We start from the raw sequence: 16,061 nt of genomic DNA, 5'->3' as shown, positions 1-16,061 counted from the left end.
TGACCGCAATCTTGGATTATGACGTCACGACGGCCATCTTGTATGACCTAGAACTTTGACCTTGACCTTCAGATTTTCCACGAATAACTAAATTTGCCTAAATTTACATTTTTTTAGTAAACATTTACCGTTTTAAGGGAAAATTTCCCGTTCTTAGTTCCAAAAAATGTCAACTCCTTGAAATGTCCTTAAAGAGGCTTAATTTCATCATATAAAAGACTCTAATAACCTCTGAGGACATTTTACCTAAACCAATAGGATGCCATTACCGCCATTTTTAATTGTAACGTAACCGCAATCTTGCAAATCCGTAATTATTTATCTAGAAAATCAGGGGAAAAAATTAATACTCATTATATAATTAACTAATCTTGGACTGTATGCACCCATAAATTCGGAGGAAAAAAAAAACAATTTTAATAATTTTTAATCAATATCCTGATTGATGCAATCAGTTTATGTCCTTGGTTCAGAACTTGGTAGATGCAGAAAAAAAATATTTAATAATATTTTTTATTTAATAAGTGCTGCGTACGTTCTTAGTGTACCAGTCTCCAGTAAGATTTATTAACGTATAAATACCGAAAAAATTCCAAAAATCATCAAAAAAAATCACTTATTCAAATAATGATTGACTCGATAGATTTTCGTTCTTGGTTTGATTCTCGGTTAGTGTTAAGAGGAACTTAAGTTAAAAATAATTTTAAAAATTTTGTTTTCAATGAACTTTCTTTCTACGAAAAAGACTCTATACATGATAACTGTCCGTAGAAATAAATACGTCCTCAGAGGTTATTGGAGTCGTGTAGATGAGGCCTTAAACCTCTTTGAGGACTTTTCAAGGGGTTGATATTTTTCGGGACTTAAAAAGGAAAATTTTTCCTCAAAGCGGTAATTTTTCTCTCGAGATGAGAACTTTTTTTAAAAGTTTTTTGGTGGAATTTTTTCCCTAAAAACTGTAATTTTTGGCGAATTTTGCTATTTTTTACAAAGTGTCGCCAATTATATTAATTTAAGGCAATTTTTGGGAAATTTTAATGGTTGAGGTCAAGGTCATACAGTATGGATGCCTTGACGTCACAATCCAAGATGGCGACATGCACTTAATCTTGTGGCAGGCCGAGATAACTTTCAAACGCATATATTTTGGTTTCTTCTCCATGATTGGGCCATAGGAATTTCGACACTTTCCAGAACACATACAACCAAAAAATAATTTTGCTGAAATTCAAAGAAGAATATGGCAACGAACAGTTACTTTTACTAGATTATGTGTAGACTATACGGGTCTAATCCGTTGAGAAAATCTACTGCGAACAAGAGGTAGAGCCAAAATTACTTCACAGTTTTATTTCACTCCAGACTAGACTCAACTTGCCTATTTATAATCAGGCCTTTTTAGTGACCTAATTGTTTGATCAAAATGACACATCCTTTGGTGCGTTACTAGTGAATAGGTGACCACGAAGTAAAAAAACTGTAATTTTACACAGAATGTATGTGACAATAAAGTCTCCACCGATTTATTGTAACTTTATATGTATTTATATTTATGAATTTTTTCTGTTGTATAAAATTTAAAAAAACTGTCGAAAGTGTGAATGAAAATTTTGTATGTGGTTTGTTAATATATCGTAGCTGTTGGTGTATTTTTACACGCTTTATACTAGCTTCACCTGTATGTTTGTGACCGACTCCTTTGGGTGCGATTTTGACCCACTTTAAACGGCCAGATTTCATTCAAACTTCGTACACTTATCGAGGACCGATGACAATACACTAATTTGATAAGTTTATCTCATTATCCTGATTAGGATCGACAGGATTAAATAATTTCCTCACCCAGCCTCTGTGTGAGAGCAAGTGAGACAACCGTGCAGTCGACGCATGCGTACCGTCTACCTACTTTCCAGCTCGAGCACTGGGGGTATTAGTATTATTACAATATATCCTCGCCAGTAGGTTTTTTGGCCGAGCGGATTAAGGCGTGGATCTTCAATGACCAACTGTAATTCGTCTGGGACTTCGCCAATCCTTCTATTCAAACTAAAAAGTGAAAAATAAATATAGTTTTAAAAAACTTATAAACACGCTTTTAAAGCACATCAAACTAAAAAGTGAAAAATAATTTTTAAAATAAGCTTAAAACAATTATGAATTAAAAATACTAGTATTATTGTGAAAAAAGCGTGGGGCGCTTTGTTCCATATTTATCGTACATCGAGCGCCCGATGGTAGAGCAGCCGACATGTCTTTGGAAGGCTCTGGGTTCGAATCCCAGTCCGGGTATATCCGAATTTTTCTCACATATTCTATACACTCTCATTGAGAAGGTCCTTTCCTCATCCTTTCTCAATCCTTATCCTTCCAAAAATTCCTGTTACGTAAATGTGGAACGCTTCACTGTCTATCAATACAGCTGTACACATTAATAATTTGGAAAATATTTACAGTTACTTATAGTTATCACGGAATTAATAGTAGATTAGAACAAATAACAGTTTTAAAAAATTAAAAAAACACGCTTTTATAAATAAACCAAACTAAAAACTAGAAAATAAATAATAGTAAAAAAACTAAAAACTACGCTGTTATAGAATATCCAACTAAAAAATAGAAACTAAATTTTAATAAATTTGAATTAAAAATAGTGTAAAATAAAAAAAGTTTGTTTTTAAAAAAAGCGTGGGGTGCTTTTTAAGATATTATCAAAATGATAATCCTTCTACTCATATCTGTCAATAAAATAATTATAACTATTGACACCATGCACAGCACGCTTTTTTTAAATAACATACATTTTTTATTTTACACTATTTTAAATTCAAATTTATTAAAATTTATTTTCTATTTTTTAGTTGGATTTTCTATAAAAGCGTGTTTTTTAGTTTTTTTAACTATTATTTATTACTTTGTAATACGTAAATTTAAATATGCATGAAGGTGTTAATTCACCACAACTGTCAGTTAATTTACCACAACTGTCAGTTAATTTTACTGCATCGTTGAGTAAATTTATAATAACAATAAAAACGTATATTTGTACTACTTCCAAAATAATTAAATTTTTTGTAGCATATAGCTCTTAATGAACATAATTTTCTATAGATGGTTTTAAATTTGAAATTTTAATCATTAAAATAACCACTTTAAACAGTTTAAGTGATTTAGTAGAGTATTAAACCCACAATTTTATATTTGTTAGTCTAACGTCTTAAAATCTCTTCCATCGTGGACACTAATGAATCATTGTGTAAATGAAATACCGCTTTCGTAATGTACATGGGGTTTCATCAGTATGATTTGTAAAACACGTAGAGTTTTTTTTTGCAGTTCCTTGAGAGTTGTAAATTTACTCTGAAAAATACTTTAAAATTTTGCAATGATTAGAGACCGGGAAAATCGCGGATTCATTTCTAGACAGATTAAAATTAAAATACATATTTTTTTGAGGTGTGTTTGCTATTCGTTCACGGTTTATCTAGTGGACTCTGGGCCAATTAGAATTCCTCAACCAAAGGATCGAATTACGAAGAACCCAGCTGTGACGTCTCACAGGTCAGCAGACAATGAGAAGGGGACATAATAACAGAGAAAATTCGTGTACATTCACCGAAGCTTGTAGCAGTTTTTGATTTTTAGAAACATTTGTGTAAAATTACACCAGTAATTGTTCTATGTTTTCTCAAATACACGATTAAAATGTTAAATTACTAAAACTTGTAGATGTAATTTTACGAAATGTTTGCTCTTCCTCGCCTTGTTTACAAGTGGCTCAATTGCCTTCAAGAGATTGTCAAGAGCACTGTATTCCAATCATCAACGTGGAGCAAGTGTGCATGTGCTTCAAGTCTTAGCGGGTTGACCCAGCTTCAGTTGGTTTTGTGGCTGCGGTGGTGGACGAAATGGACGGAGGGATTTAGCGGTTATGAAATATCCAGCTAGGTAATTTGAGAGTCCGGAATTTTGATAAATACCAGCCACATGAAAGGCTATTTTAACTGCACACATCTTAGTGAAATAATTTAAAAATGTCTCTATTTTTAATTTCAAAATGTTTAGAAATGCAAAGGAACCAATAGTTATTTTAATATTTAAAAAAAACTTTCAATTTATTTTAATGGTAAAATTTTAAAAACGTAACGTAATTTCAAAGGGTAAGTATAACATAAAAGGGCTTTCAATTTCCGTACATTAGCTTCATGGAAGAAAACAAAATATGTGTTAAAACGTAACGTAATGTTAAAGGGTCAGTAAAACATAGAAGGGTTTTCAATTTTGGTACATTAGCTTCATTGTTGAAAAATATTTGTGTGTGTTAGTTGGGAAAAATTGATGGGGGGGGGGGGGGTTAGGGAAATCGCCCCTTTTAACACCTCCTACAGGACTGCCACTGCTTAGAGTCTACTTTGCTACCCATTGAATCCGCTGAGTGGCTCCAGCAATTACGCTTCTGTGGTGAGTCTTTATTTTTTTTTTTTTTTTTTTTCCTCGTGTACGGCCGCGAGAAGCCCAACTCACGTCTGAACCAAGCCCCGTTCCTGTTCCCCGTACAGTCGGCGCGTGAGCCGGGGCGCAAACAAAGACGGGTATCGCCAGACCGCGACTTCCTGGGAACACTCCCCCCTCCCACCACTTCCCCCTTCGGCGCCCGGCGACCACGTGACGAGCAGACGCCCCGCGCAGCACAAGGACGGACGACCACGCGACGCTCGTCTGTCCCGCGGCCTCTACAACCGGCGCGCAGTATTCGCGTTCATCTCGTTCACATTCACTAAACATTAGGGATACGGAAATTTCGCGCATTCATTCAGTCTCAAGTTAGAATGCAAACCATTACACACTAGCAATGTGTTCATGATTGGACAGCAGTTATTTGGACACGCCCCCTCTGCAACCGTGAGCTAACGATGCCCAGCTAGGAAAGAAGTAAGCGAATCAGGTAGTGCCAATTAAAAAAAAAATATTTCATGTAATAGATCACCCAATAGGAAAGTAAACATGGGTTGAGCACACATATGACTTTGAATTCTACCCTGAGGCTAGGCGAATCCACGATATTTCCTGGTATCTACTAACCATTTAACAATATAAAGTTTCCCTTTGTCTGTGTGAACTTTGGTTGGATGACGTGGGTGCGCTAGTGCGCGCGCCGCTGAGAGCGAGGGCGCCCCCGGTGCGCAGATGGAGATCCTGCAGGCGATGGCGACCCCGGAGACCAGCTGCCCGCAGCCCGACCCCCGGCCGCTGCCGACCCCCCTGCTGCGCCAGGTCACCACCCCGGCCTTCTCCATGCTGCCCAAGACCGCGCCCGTCGACATCCGCTTCCAGGACCTGCGCTTCTCCGTGCCGCAGGGCTGCCGCAAGGGTGAGCGCCCTCGCTGTCCATTTTTACAAACACACACCTTATGTTTACATACCTGTAAAATTCGCGATTTAAAATCCCTAAACGATAGACTCCATTATCCTCTATGCACTCGTGCAAATTACATCTGCTGATTGGTTACCGACTCGTAACACCTGTTTACTGGAATGATCGTGATTCGCTAATTCTTCTGTTAAAGATTTTTCATTGGCCCAGAGTCATTCAGATAAACTGTGGCCAAATCACTGAAGCCGATAATGTCAAAAGTATTTGGACTCTATCCTATCGCGAAATGAATCCGCGAATTTTACATGTCTCTACTTATGTTCAGTTGGAACGATCATAAATAGAGACCGGAAAAATTCGCGAATTAATTTCGCGATAGGCTAAAATACAAATCGTTATACCTCAGTGCTGCCTCTGCTATTGGTTCACAACTCACCTGGATGACTCTGGGCCAATGAGAAACACCCAGCATCCAAAGCTTTATCGAATCACAGGCTGTTACGCTGGAACGTCTCACAAGACAGCAGCCAATGAGTGGGTGGCATTTGACCGAGTGTAAGTAGAACTATGGAGTTCCTCCTACAGGTCATTGAACCCGCGAATTTTTCCGGTCCCTAATCATAAATAGGGGCACGCATATTTCTTGAAAAGATATGCGAGACTAGCTGAAAGTCAAAACACTGTAGCGTCGTCTGTGTTTCGTGATCGGGCGAATTTCTTTCAGGTACATGTCCATTGTTACAACACCAATCGCAGTAACTCAGTGCGGAAGCATACGCGAGCTGAGTGGCTCTGTTAAATAAGGCTACGTCACAGACGGCCGCCGCCAATCACAAGGAAGAAGACGCCGGTACGGGTATACCTTGTTGCAGTCTAGTCGAAGTTCAGAGTTTTTCGCGTAAAATGCCTGCCCCTAATCAGAAATTATAAAAAAAATGTGACACGCAAATTAGAAACCCCTTAAATTAGAAAATCATAAATTAAAACTGCCACAGCTTAGAAACACACAATTTAGAACTGCAGTAACTTAAAAAATCCGAAAAAAATACACATAAAATAGATTGCCGTAAGTAGAGACCGGAAAAAAATTCGCGGGTTCAATGACCTCCAGGATAGACTCCAATATCCTCTACACACTCGGGCAAATGCTAAATGTTGATTGGCTGCTGACTTGTGAGCCGTCTAGACTGGGTGGCCTGTGATTCGACACTTCTATTAGTGAGGGTCTCTAATTGGTCCTCAGTCCTCCAGATTAACAGTGAACCCTTGACGGAAGCAGCACTAAGGTATAATAGTATACAAATGGGGCCCCTGCGCCAGGCGGCAGGCGGTGGAGCCGGAGCCGGTGTCCGCCATATTGGATTGTGACGTCACGGCGGCCATCTTGGGTGACACTGACCTTGACCTTTGACCTTGACCTTGAATTTTATCCTCAAAACTTGACAAAATTGGGCAAAAATTGCCCAAAATTCTTCAAAAATCGCAAAAATTTCAATTTTTGTGGAAAACAAATCCGCCAAAAAAATCTCAAAAATATTGATAAACTGAAAATTCCCGTTTTCGAGGAATAAATTTCCCGTTTCGAGGGAAAAATTCCCGTTTTTAGTCCTTAAACATCCCAGCGACTAGAAAGTCCTAAAAGAGGCTTAAAACTCCTAAGAGATAGCCGTTTATAAGCCTCTGACGTCATCTAGGATTATGACAGCCATTTTGTTTTCCGCCATTTTGAAACATGACGTCACCGTTGCAATTTCCGTTACGCCCGCCATTTTTAAAATCCGCAATTTTTATGTTAGAAAATCGGGAAAAATTTTAAAAATCATTAAAAAATTTAAATAATCAAATTAAATATAAATCTTAAAAGCCACTGTTGCAGTTATTGTTACGGTCGCCATCTTGGATTATATAAATGTTGCATATTTCGTTACACCTGCCATCTTGGTTGAGTACCATGTCATTCTTACACTTTACGTTATGACCGCCATATTGGATCCTATTAATGTTGCAATTACCGTTATGGTCGCCATCTTGAAATTTAGACGCCATATTGGAAATCTTTATTATCCGATTTTAATGAAAAAAGTTCAAAATTCATCAAAAAATTAACTTAATAGAATTCTGATTATATCGATTCCCGTCCTTGGTTCGAAACCGGTGAGGGCAAAAAATAAAAAATCAACAGATCCTTCCTCCACAGAAGCCACCTACAGACTGACCTACCTCCACCAATAACAAGGTATTTACCATCAGCTGGTATGACGTCATGTCTGCCATCTTGTCTTCATCCGCTGGAGACCACCAACCTGTTTTCGTCTGCTAGAGTGTGCTGGCGTCATGTTAATATAATGTTCTGTTCTCCATACCTTTAACCTTGTATATTGACATTAAACTTTGACCTTGACCTTGAACTTTGACCCCGACCTTTGACCTTGACCTTGAACTTTTGACCTTGACCTTGAAATTTGTCCTTGACATTGATCTTTGACTTTGACCTTGACGTCCATCATGGATCCGACATTTTATGTTTAGAACATGCTACCAGGAGCTACCACATGCTAGTGGTCATTGCCACCATCATGTTTTCGTCTGCTGGAGGACACCATATTGTGTGTACTTGTCTTTCCATCATGCTAGTTTTATTCTAACCTGCTACAGTGCAGTAATCATTTATTATTACTGAGGTGCCCACCATCTTGAAATTTGGCCGCCATCTTGTAATCATGTAATTATTTAGCTAGAAATGCGGGAAGAATTACAAATAGTCTCCGAAAAATCAATTATTAATTTACAAATTAAATCAATGAATCCCTGTCCACGGTTCGATTCTTGACCAGAGACAGTTGTAACTAATTATTAAATAAATTTTAGATTCTGTTTTCCATTACCTTTCGCGCAGTTTTATTAATCATTCACTCTACGAAAAACAACTCAAGTCAATATACCTGACCAACGAATTAATACAGTGCCGATTAGCCTATTATGAAAGTCTAATTTTTCAATAATCTGAATAACCTATAAGCCGTTCATGTACAAAGCCACACACATAGATCAATTGTCTTCAGTCCATGAGACCGAGTCATTCCATTATAAGACGTATAGGCTAGTCATTTCAGGACCGCATGACCTTCGTCGTTAGCAAATTATATTCAATTAATCCATCGTGACATTTTTTATACATACTAAAAAATATTTTAGTAACACCAAGAGGTTTTAACCTAGTAAATATTCAATAACTACATTTTGTACCACGCGCAATCAACAAAAAGGAAGCACCGACAACGAAAACGCAGCACCGCCAACGATAAGGCAGCACATTTGGAAGCACCGTCAACGAAAAGGCAGCACCACCAACGAAAAGAACGCACATTTGGAAGCATCGACAACGAAAAGGCAGCACCACCAACGAAAAGGCAGCACATTTGGAAGCACCGACAACGAAAAGGCAGCACCGCCAACGAAAAGGCAGCACATTTGAAAGCACCGACAACGAAAAAGCAGCACCGCCAACGAAAAGGCAGCACATTTGGAAGCACCGAAAACGAAAAGGCAGCACATTTGGTAGCACCGTCAACGAAAAGGCAGCACATTTGGAAGCACAGACTACGAAAAGGCAGCACCGCCAACGAAAAGGCAGCACATTTGAAAGCACCGACAACGAAAAGGCAGCACCGCCAACTAAAAGGCAGCACATTTGGAAGCACCGCCATCGAAAAGGCGGCTCATTTGGAAGCACCGACCACGAAAAGGCAGCACCATCATCGAAAAGGCAGCACATTTGTCATTGACTCCAATATTCATTTGCTCCATATTCATTGGCTCCAATATTCATTGGATCCAATATTCATCGGCTCCAATATACATGGGCTCCAATATCAATTGGCTCTTATTGCTCCAAATGCTCCAACAGTCTTTTGGCTCCTATAGTCATTGGCTCCAATATTCATTGGCTCCAATATTCATTGGCTCCAATATTCATCGGCTCCAATATACATGGGCTCCAATATACATGGGTTCCAATATCAATTGGCTCCAATTGCTCCAAATGCTCCAACAGTCTTATGGCTCCTATAGTCATTGGCTCCAATATTCATTGGCTCCAATATTGATTGGCTCCAATATTCATTGGCTCCAATATTCATTGGCTCCAATATTCATTGACTACAATATTCATGAGCTCCAATATCAATTGGCTCTAATTGTTCCAAAATGATCCATCAGTCTTTTGACTCAACAGTCTTTTGGCTCCGATAGTCATTGGCTCCAATAGTCAGTGGCTACAATATTCATTGGCTCCAATAATCATTGACTGCAACATTAATTGGCTCCAATAATCATTGACTGCAATATTCATTGGCTCCAATATTCATTGGCTTCAATATTCATTGGCTCCGATATTCAAAGGCTCCGATATTCAATGACTCCAATATTCATTGGTTCCATCAGTCATTGACACCTACAGTCTTTTGGTTCCAAAAGTCTTTTGGCTCAAAATATATTAGGCTAGAATTCTTCGAGTCTAAGAGACTATGAGACCACATGGCTACGAGTCTAAAATGATCTAGATGGTTACGAGTTATACATGGCTTGCGAGGCTACAGAGCTACGAAGTTTCTAGTACACAGGTTTACGTAACTGCGAGGATACAGGACTACAAGTCTGCAAGAGTACCTGACTACGAAGGTACTCGTCTACACTACTCCAGTTACCACATCTGTCTTCGATGGAATTTTCTCTTTTGCTCCAACTGCTCCATCATCATTATGTTATAAGATTACAAGGCCTCTTGCTTACGTAGCTTCAAGTCTACGAGGCTTCAATGCATCATGACTACAAGACTACGAGCCATGATGTTACGAGTCTATGCGATTGCGAGTCTTCTAGGTTACGTGATCGCGAGGCTATAGGACTACGATGCTTCCAGAACGCATGGTTATGAGACTGCGAGGCTACAATTCTACGAGGTCCCAAGACATCCTGGCTACGCGACTACGAGCCATGAGGTAACGAGACTATGTGACTACGAATCTTCAAGTTTACGATACTGCGAGGCTACAGAGCTACAAAGCCACTAGAAAACGAGTTTACGTGACTGCGAGGATACAGGACTACCAGTCTGCATGAGAGAAATTCTGGCTTGTACTAGAACTCTATCTTTGCTCAACAATGATAAGTTTACAAGCTAGCAGAATCTGTTTATGTATTTTTTGTTTTTTTTAAATTTTTTTATTAATTTATTTTTATTTTAAAAAAAATTTTCTGTAATTTTATGATATAAAAGAAAACATGTGTCAGTTTTCTCTGTGTGCTTCTGATTATTCTTGTCAATATAAATGGGGTTTTCTCCGTGTGCTCCTGATTATTCTTGCCAATATTATGATGGTTTTCTCCGTGTGCTCCTGATTATACTTATCAATATTTTGATGGTTAATCCGTGTGCTTGCGATCATTCCTGCGGTTTCGGTCAAAGGTCAAAGTCACACCCATCCAAGATGGGCGCCGTGACGTCGCAATCCAAGATGGTGGACCGTGAGAAATCTGAGAAGCACTAGCAGGAAGGACGAACTTCCTTCTCCTTGGAGACTAACGATGCCATCCTTCTTATGCTATCGATAGTGAGCATCCCGCATCCCGCATAAAATAAATAAATATTATTTTACCTGCAAGCAAAACGTGACGTCATCTGATATTGAAAAGCGGAACTGCTTGCAGCAAGTACCTTCGCATGAGATAAATTAACTCTCACCACTAAATAGTGCTATTGTAGTCAGTTAGAGACATAAAGTTTCGTAGCCATGCGGCGTATTAGTCATGCAGTCTCGTAACCATGCGTTCTGGAAGCTTCGTAGTCCTATAGCCTCTCGATGACGTAACCTTGAAGACTTGTAATCGCATAGTCTCGTAACATCATGGCTCGTAGTCTCGTAGTCATGATGTATTGGAACCTCGTAGACTTGAAGCTACGTAAGCAAGTAGCCTTGTAATCTTATAACATAATGCTGATGGTGCAGATGTAGCAAAAGAGAAAATTCCATCGAAGACAGCTGTGTCAATTGGAGTCTTGTAGACGAGTAGCTTCGTAGTCAAGAACTCATGCAGACTTGTATTCCTGTATCCACACAGTCACGTAAACTCGTTTTCTAGAGGCTTCGTAGCTCTGTAGCCTCGCAATCTCGTAAACATGAAGATTCGTAGTCACGTAATATCGTTACCTCATGGCTCGAAGTCGCGTAGACATGAAGTCTTAGGACCTCGTAGAATTGAAGCTACGTATCCAAGTATCCTCGTAGACTAGAAGCTACGTAAGCAAGCGTCCTTGATATCTTATAACATAATGCTGGTGGTGCAGTTGGAGCAAAAGAGAAAATTCTGACGAAGACAGATGCTGTAATTGTAGCCTTGTAGACGAGTAGTTTCGTAGTCAAGTACTCATGCAGACTGGTAGTCCTGTATCCTCGCAGTCACGTAAACTCGTTTTCTAGAGACTTCGTAGCTCTGTAGCCTCACAGTCTCGTAAACTTGAAGATTCGTAGTCACGTAGTCTCGTTACCACATGGCTCGTAGTCGCGTAGCCAGGATGTCTTGGGACCTCGTAGAATTGTAGCCTCGCAGTCTCGTAACCATGCGTTCTGGAAGCTTCGTAGTCCTATAGCCTCGCGATAACGTAACATAAAAGACTAGCAATCGCAAAGACTCGTAACATCATGGCTCGTAGTCTTGTAGTCATGATGCATTGGAGCCTCGTAGACCTGAAGCTACGTAAGCAAGAAGCCTTGTTATCTTATAACATAATGGTGATGGAGCAGTTGGAGCAAAAGAGAAAATTCCATCGAAGACAGATGCGGTAACTGGAGTAGTGTAGACGAGTACCTTCGTAGTCAAGTACTCTTGCAGACTTGTAGTCCTGTATCCTCGCAGTCACGTAAACCTGTGTACTAGAAACTTCGTAGCTCTGTAGCCTCGCAAGCCATGTATAACTCGTAAACATCTAGATCAATTTAGACTCTTAGCCATGTGGTCTAATATTCTCTTAGACTCGAAGAATTCTAGCCTAATATATTTGGAGCCAAAAGACTTTTGGAACCAAAAGACTGTAGGTGTCAATGACTGATGGAACCAATGAATATTGGAGTCATTGAATATCGGAGCCATTGAATATCGGAGCCAATAAATATTGAAGCCAATGAATATTGGAGCCAATGAATATTGCAGTCAATGATTATTGGAGCCAATGAATATTGCAGTCAATGATTATTGGAGCCAATGAATATTGTAGCCAATGACTATTGGAGCCAATGACTATCGGAGCCAAAAGACTGTTGGAGTCAAAAGACTGATGGATCATTTTGGAACAATTAGAGCCAATTGATATTGGAGCTCATGAATATTGTAGTCAATGAATATTGGAGCCAATGAATATTGGAGCCAATGACTATAGGAGCCAAAAGCTTGTTGGAGCATTTGGAGCAATTGGAGCCAATTGATATTGGAACCCATGTATATTGGAGCCCATGAATATTGGAGCCGATGAATATTGGAGCCAATGAATATTAGAGCCAATGACTATAGCAGCCAAAAGACTGTTGGAGCATTTGGAAGAATTGGAGCCAATTGATATTGGAACCCATGTATATTGGAGCCCATGTTTATTGGAGCCGATGAATATTGGAGCCAATGAATATTGGAGCCAATGAATATTGGAGCCAATGACTATAGGAGCCAAAAGACTGTTGGAGCATTTGGAGCAATAAGAGCCAATTGATATTTGAGCCCATGTATATTGGAGCCGATGAATATTGGATCCAATGACATGTGCTGCCTTTTCTATGATGGTGCTGCCTTTTCGTTGTCGGTGCTTCCAAATGTGCTGCCTTTTAGTTGGTGGTGCTGCCTTTTCGTTGTCGGTGCTTCCAAATATGCTGCCTTTTCGTTGGCGGTGCTGCCTTTTCGTTGTCGGTGCTTCCAAATGTGCTGCCTTTTCGTTTTCGGTGCTTCCAAATGTGCTGCCTTTTCGTTGGCGGTGTTGCCTTTTCGTTGTCGGTGCTTCCAAATGTGCTGCCTTTTCGTTGGCGGTGCTGCCTTTTTGTTGTCGGTGCTTCCAAATGTGCTGCCTTTTCGTTGTTGGTGCTTCCAAATGAGCTGCCTTTTCGTTCTCGATGCTTCCAAATGTGCGTTCTTTTCGTTGATGGTGCTGCCTTTTCGTTGTCGGTGCTTCCAAATGTGCTGCCTTTTCGTTGGCGGTGCTGCGTTTTCGTTGTCGGTGCTTCCTTTTTGTTGATTGCGCGTGGTAAAAATTGTAGTTATTGAATATTTACTAGGTTAAAACCTCTTGGTGTTACTAAAATATTTTTCAAGGTCACTTGGTCCTTTAGTATGTATAAAAAATGTCACGGTGGATTAATTGAATATAATTTGCTAACGACGAAGGTCATGCAGTCCTGAAATGACTAGCCTATACGTCTTATAATGACATGACTCGGTCTCATGGACTGAAGACAATTGATCTATGTGTGTGGCTTTGTACATGAACGGCTTATAGGTTGTTCAGATTATTGAAAAATTAGACTTTCATAATAGGCTAATCGGCACTGTATTAATTCGTTGGTCAGGTATATTGACTTGAGTTGTTTTTCGTAGAGTGAATGATTAATAAAACTGCGCGAAAGGTAATGGAAAACAGAATCTAAAATTTATTTAATAATTAGTTACAACTGTCTCTGGTCAAGAATTGAACCGTGGACAGGGATTCATTGATTTAATTTGTATATTAATAATTTATAATTCGGAGACTATTTGGAATTTTTCCCTCATTTCTAGCTAAATAATTACATGATTACAAGATGGCGGCCAAATTTCAAGATGGTGGGTACCTCAGTAATAATAAATGATTACTGCACTGTAGCAGGTTAGAATAAAACTAGCATGATGGAAAGACAAGTACACACAATATGGTGTCCTCCAGCAGACGAAAACATGATGGTGGCAATGACCACTACCATGTGGTAGCTCCTGGTAGCATGTTCTAAACATAAAATGTCGGATCCATGATGGACGTCAAGGTCAAAGTCAAAGATCAATGTCAAGGACAAATTTCAAGGTCAAGGTCATATTTCAAGGTCAAGCTCAAATTTCAAGGTCAAAAGTTCAAGGTCAAGGTCAAAGGTCGAGGTCAAAGTTTGAGGTCAAGGTCAAAGTTTAATTTCAATTTACAAGGTTAAAGGTATGGAGAACAGAACATTATATTAACATGACGCCAGCACACTCTAGCAGACGAAAACAGGTTGGTGGTCTCCAGCGGATGAAGACAAGATGGCGGACATGACGTCATACCAGCTGATGGTAAATACCTTGTTATTGGTGGAGGTAGGTCAGTCTGTAGGTGGTTTCTGTGGAGGAAGGATCTGTTGATTTTTTATTTTTTGCCCTCACCGGTTTCGAACCAAGGACGGGAATCGATATAATCAGAATTCTATTAAGTTAATTTTTTGATGAATTTTGAACTTTTTTTCATTAAAATCGGATAATAAATAAAGATTTCCAAGATGGCGTCTAAATTTCAAGATGGCGACCATAATGGTAATTGCAACATTAATAGGATCCAATATGGCGGTCATAACGTAAAGTGTAAGAATGACATGGTACTCAACCAAGATGGCGGGTGTAACGAAATAGGCAACATTTATATAATCCAAGATGGCGACCGTAACAATAACTGCAACAGTGGCTTTTAATATTTATATTTAATTTGATTATTTAAATTTTTTAATGATTTTTAAAATTTTTCCCGATTTTCTAACATAAAAATTGCGGATTTTAAAGATGGCGGGCGTAACGGAAATTGCAACGGTGACGTCATGTTTCAAAATGGCGGAAAACAAAATGGCTGTCATAATCCTAGATGACGTCAGAGGCTTATAAACGGCTATCTCAATCGCTGGGATGTTTAAGGACTAAAAACGGGAATTTTCAATTTACCAAAATTTTTGAGATTTTTTTGGCGGATTTTTTTCCCACAAAAATTGAAACTTTTGCGATTTTTGAGGAATTTTGGACAATTTTTGCCCAATTTTGGCAATTTTTGAGGTTCAAATTCAAGGTCAAGGTCAAAGGTCAAAGTCAAGGTCATCCAAGATGGCCACCGTGACGTCACAATCCAAGATGGCGGACACCGGCTCCGGCTCCACCGCCTGCCGCCTGGCGCAGGGGCCTTATTTGTATACTATTAGGTATAATTATTTGAATTTTAGCATAACACGAAATGAACCCGCGATTTTTTCAGTTCTCTAGCCATAAGTAATCTACCATAACGCAGAAACACACAACGCCGAAACACGTAAATTATAAACATCGTAACTTAGAAAATTATAACATTGAATGACCACAACTTAGTAACACACAACTTAGAACTGCAATAGCTTGAAATTATCCGAAAAGAATTCCACATAGCATATACTTTCGTAAGTTAAAATTACCAGAGCTTAGAAATTCGAAACATAGACGCTCACAAATTAGAAAAGTCGTAATTTGGTCATAACTTACCTCTACAACAACTTAGAAACATACAGCTTAGAACTTCCATAACTATGGAAAACGTAACTAAAAAAACACACAACGGTAATTAAGGAAAGACGTTGAAATTTGTCGTTTACGGATTTCGAAAATCCCTTGTGAAAGACGCAAAAATATGTTGACT

The 16,061-nt window shown here is 39.1% G+C and overlaps 1 protein-coding gene across 4 annotated transcripts in view; it reads left to right on the top strand.

Annotated features, from left to right (window-relative positions):
* LOC134538436 (ATP-binding cassette sub-family G member 4) overlaps window positions 1-16,061 on the top strand; it is a 365,107-nt gene that overhangs the window by 153,343 nt on the left and 195,703 nt on the right. Inside the window, exons 1-2 of one of the 4 annotated variants that reach the window (XM_063379762.1) lie at window positions 4,666-4,929; window positions 5,185-5,368. The exons of 1 other annotated variant lie outside the window; for it this stretch is intronic. In XM_063379762.1, the coding sequence (XP_063235832.1) occupies window positions 5,185-5,368 (184 nt within the window). In that variant the 5' untranslated portion in view covers window positions 4,666-4,929. Of the gene's footprint in view, window positions 1-4,665; window positions 4,943-5,184; window positions 5,369-16,061 lie in introns of those variants that run through there. 2 more of the 4 variants (XM_063379759.1, XM_063379760.1) reach the window with 2 other exon arrangements.

Source organism: Bacillus rossius, chromosome 13 (genome assembly GCF_032445375.1).
Source record: "Bacillus rossius redtenbacheri isolate Brsri chromosome 13, Brsri_v3, whole genome shotgun sequence".
Classification (NCBI taxonomy): Eukaryota; Metazoa; Arthropoda; class Insecta; order Phasmatodea; family Bacillidae; genus Bacillus; species Bacillus rossius.
Note: the sequence above shows the minus strand (reverse complement) of the source record. Positions and strands in the feature narration are given on the sequence as shown.